This window comes from Astyanax mexicanus, chromosome 19 (assembly GCF_023375975.1).
Source record: "Astyanax mexicanus isolate ESR-SI-001 chromosome 19, AstMex3_surface, whole genome shotgun sequence".
NCBI lineage: Eukaryota > Metazoa > Chordata > Actinopteri > Characiformes > Acestrorhamphidae > Astyanax > Astyanax mexicanus.
In genome coordinates this window covers 432501-435818 of record NC_064426.1, presented here as the reverse complement: position 1 = coordinate 435818, position 3318 = coordinate 432501, and the positions used below count along the sequence as shown (strand labels likewise).

The window sequence follows — 3318 nt, the reverse complement described above, 5'->3', positions numbered from 1 at the left end:
TGATGATAGTGGTATCTAGTGAATCTGTTTGCATATTTCTCACTTACTCACAGCCTTCTGACGAAACACCGCTTATCACACTATCTACTCACACTCCGTGTGTGTGTGTGTGTGTGTGTGTGTGTGTGTGTTTAGTGTTAGTGTTGAGTTAAAAATTAGCCGGAGTGTTATGAAGGGAAGTACTGAAGCATTAACAGTGAAGTTCTCTAGAAAAATGCAGAGATTTTACTGCCTTAAGTAGTTCTCAATGTGCTATGGTATTACTCTGCAGTTGCTATGGGGTTGCCACACAATTCCTGTACTGTTCCAAGTGGTTGATATAGTCTTGCTGGGTGGTTGCTGAGCTTTTGACATGTTTGATACAGTGTTACTACATGGGTAAAACAGTGTTACTAGGTGATTTATATGGTGTTGCCACATGGTTGATACGGTGTTCCTACATGGTTGCTTACCGGTTAAAAAAGTGATTTCGGTGCTTAAGTGATTTCCACAGTAGTTGCTATGGTGTTGCTGAGTGGTTACAATGGGGTTTCTAGACAGTTGCCATGTTGCCATACTGATGTCGAGGGGTTTGACTGATGTTCAGGTGTGAAATTGAATTCAAACTTCCTTTTTGTATTTTTTTCTCAACATGACAAACCTGTTCACCTGGATGTTTGATGATGTGTGTATGAGTGTGTGTGTGTGTGTGTGTGTGTGTGTGTGTATTTGTGTGTGTGTGTGTGTGTGTGTGTGAGAGAGTGTGTGTGTGAGTGTGTGTGTGTGTGAGAGTGTGTGTGTGAGTGTGTGTGTGTGTGTGTGTGTGTGTGTGCTCCATTCAAAGATTTCTTTGTTTCACTACAGTCTCTTCCTTTCTCTCACACACACACACACACACACACACACACACACACACACACACACACTCAGCAGTTACTCATCCACAGCGAGCTCGAGCGTCTTTCCTGTTACCGGGAATCTCGCGCTCCTCTCTCCGTTTCCCGGTCCGGTGAGTGTATCTGGAGTGGGCGGGGCCTGTAGCGCGTCACGGGAGGCATGGCGCTTTATAGTCGGTGTGGGGCAGCGCGCGCGGCGAAGAGTCAGTCGAAGGTTCGGCTGCGCGCGACAGAAAGAGAGACAGAGCGGTACCGCCAGCGCGCGCCCTCCGTACCGTCCTCGCGGAGCCGGACTGCGCGCGCTCCCGCTGATTCACTGCAGGTAAGACCTCGCGCTCATACTCTAATACTGAGCGCGCGCGTGTGTCTGTGTGTGTTGCTTACACCGGACCTGCACGAGACACATGAGGAAGTGTACTCATATATATGTGGGAGTGTAATATATATTTAATCTGTACTTCAACACATATGTTCCGTATATTTTGCTGTAAAAAATACATATAGGTAAAATTCTTAAAACAAGTTTATATTGATGTATTGATATGATATATATGGGTATTTATTTTTTTACATGTATGTACTATATATCTTTTTACAAATAGGCCTTTATATTAATATAAAAGACTGTATACTCCACAGACATATTATTTTGAAATATTAATTTACACAGATACATACACATATATATGTATAATACATGTGGATCAAAGTATTATTACATATAGAGGCTCACATATATATCAAATTTATATTTGATATAAACAATTAGGATTACTTATTAGTGACAGTGCTATATTAACAGAGCATAATTATCTCTTAATGTATTAAATGGATACTGCCACATTTTCTGTGTACATGTTATTATATATGTATAATAATTGGATATATAAATGTGTATTTATATTTGTTATGTTGTTTTTATATTTTCAGGTAAGCTGTAGACTGGGTGTGTGAGTTACGCTTGGTGTGAGTTTATATCCTGTCCTGAATGAAGAGTCCGGAAGTTCAGGGTCAGTCAGTCTGAAGGCGTCTGGCGGGAGGACTGTCCTGATGGCGGTCGCTCTGTTCGCCCTGCTGCTGTTCCTGTCCCACACTCCCCTCGTCCCGTCCCGGCCGACGCCTGTCCCCTCAGACCCCACGTCCCCGTCGTCATCACTATCTTCACTGTCCTCGCCCTGCAAGCCCAAGAACAGCTCCCGCCGCCTGCCGGACATCATCATCATCGGCGTGAGGAAGGGCGGGACTCGGGCGCTGATCGAGATGCTGAGTCTGAACGATGGCGTCGCCGCCGCCGACAGCGAGGTTCACTTCTTCGACTGGGAGTCGCACTTCCAGCGGGGGCTGAGCTGGTACGCCTCGCAGATGCCCTGCTCCCGGCGGGGGCAGCTCACGGTGGAGAAGACGCCGGCGTATTTCACCTCCGCTAAAGTACCGGACAGGGTTCTGCAGATGAACCCGAGCGTCCGGCTCCTCCTGATCGTCCGGGACCCCGTGGAGCGCGTCCTGTCCGACTACACCCAGGTCTTCCACAACCACCTGCAGAAACACAAGCAGCCGCAGCCCATCGAGACGCTGCTGCTGCAGGACGACGGCCGGCTGAACCTGTCCTACAAAGCCCTGAACCGCAGCCTCTACCACACCCACATGCAGCGGTGGCTCGACGCCTTCCCCCGGCAGAGCTTCCACGTGGTGAACGGAGACGCGCTGATCCGGGAGCCTCTGGAGGAGATGCGGAAAGTGGAGAACTTCCTGCATCTAGAGCCACAAATCAGCACTGAGAACTTCTACTTCAACAGAACTAAAGGGTTCTACTGCCTGCGGGACCGGCAGGGGTCCGAGCGCTGCCTGCACAGCTCGAAGGGTCGGGCGCATCCTCAGGTCGCACCCGAGATCCTGCAGAAACTTCGGGAATACTTTCACCAACCCAACCAGAACTTCTTTCAGCTGGTGGGAAGGACGTTTGACTGGAATCGAGCTAGCGAGGATCGGCTAGATACAAGAACAGAGTAAAATACTGAATAGGAAAAGAATAGGTATAAAGGAAGCATTAGCATGTTGATTAGCATGCTTTAGCTAAGAATGTTCAGCGCTCAGAACGCTGCGAGACTTAAACTCTTGGAAAAAAGAACCTTTCAGTGGAACATGAGTAGCTAGGAAATGTGCTAAAGTGGTAACATGTAGGCTTCTGTTACTTGTTAGCTGCTATGCTATTCGTTGCTTCGTGGTTCCGGTGCAGAACTGATCCAGTTTAGAAATCCATCTGCATGTGGATTAGCAGACTAGCATGGAGTTTAGCTCCTACAGAAGCAGAGTGAGCTAAACAAGTTCTACAGACGTGTGGAAGGACTGTTCAACCAGAACCAGGCATGCTAGCACAGGCTGGTATCATGCTAATTGAAGAACAGAACTAAAGAAGGTTAGAACTGGATATGCTTAGCATTAG

General features: G+C 47.5%; 1 protein-coding gene across 1 annotated transcript in view; it reads left to right on the top strand.

Annotated features, from left to right (window-relative positions):
- The first annotated feature begins 977 nt into the window (after positions 1–977).
- Positions 978–3318, top strand: part of hs3st1 (heparan sulfate (glucosamine) 3-O-sulfotransferase 1) — a 4119-nt gene continuing 1778 nt past the window's right edge. The window contains exons 1-2 of the mRNA XM_007260297.4: positions 978–1197; positions 1806–3318. The exon at positions 1806–3318 is cut by the window's right edge and continues 1778 nt beyond it. Of these exons, the coding sequence (XP_007260359.3) occupies positions 1926–2885 (960 nt within the window). The 5' untranslated portion in view covers positions 978–1197; positions 1806–1925 and the 3' untranslated portion in view covers positions 2886–3318. The remainder of the gene's footprint in view (positions 1198–1805) is intronic.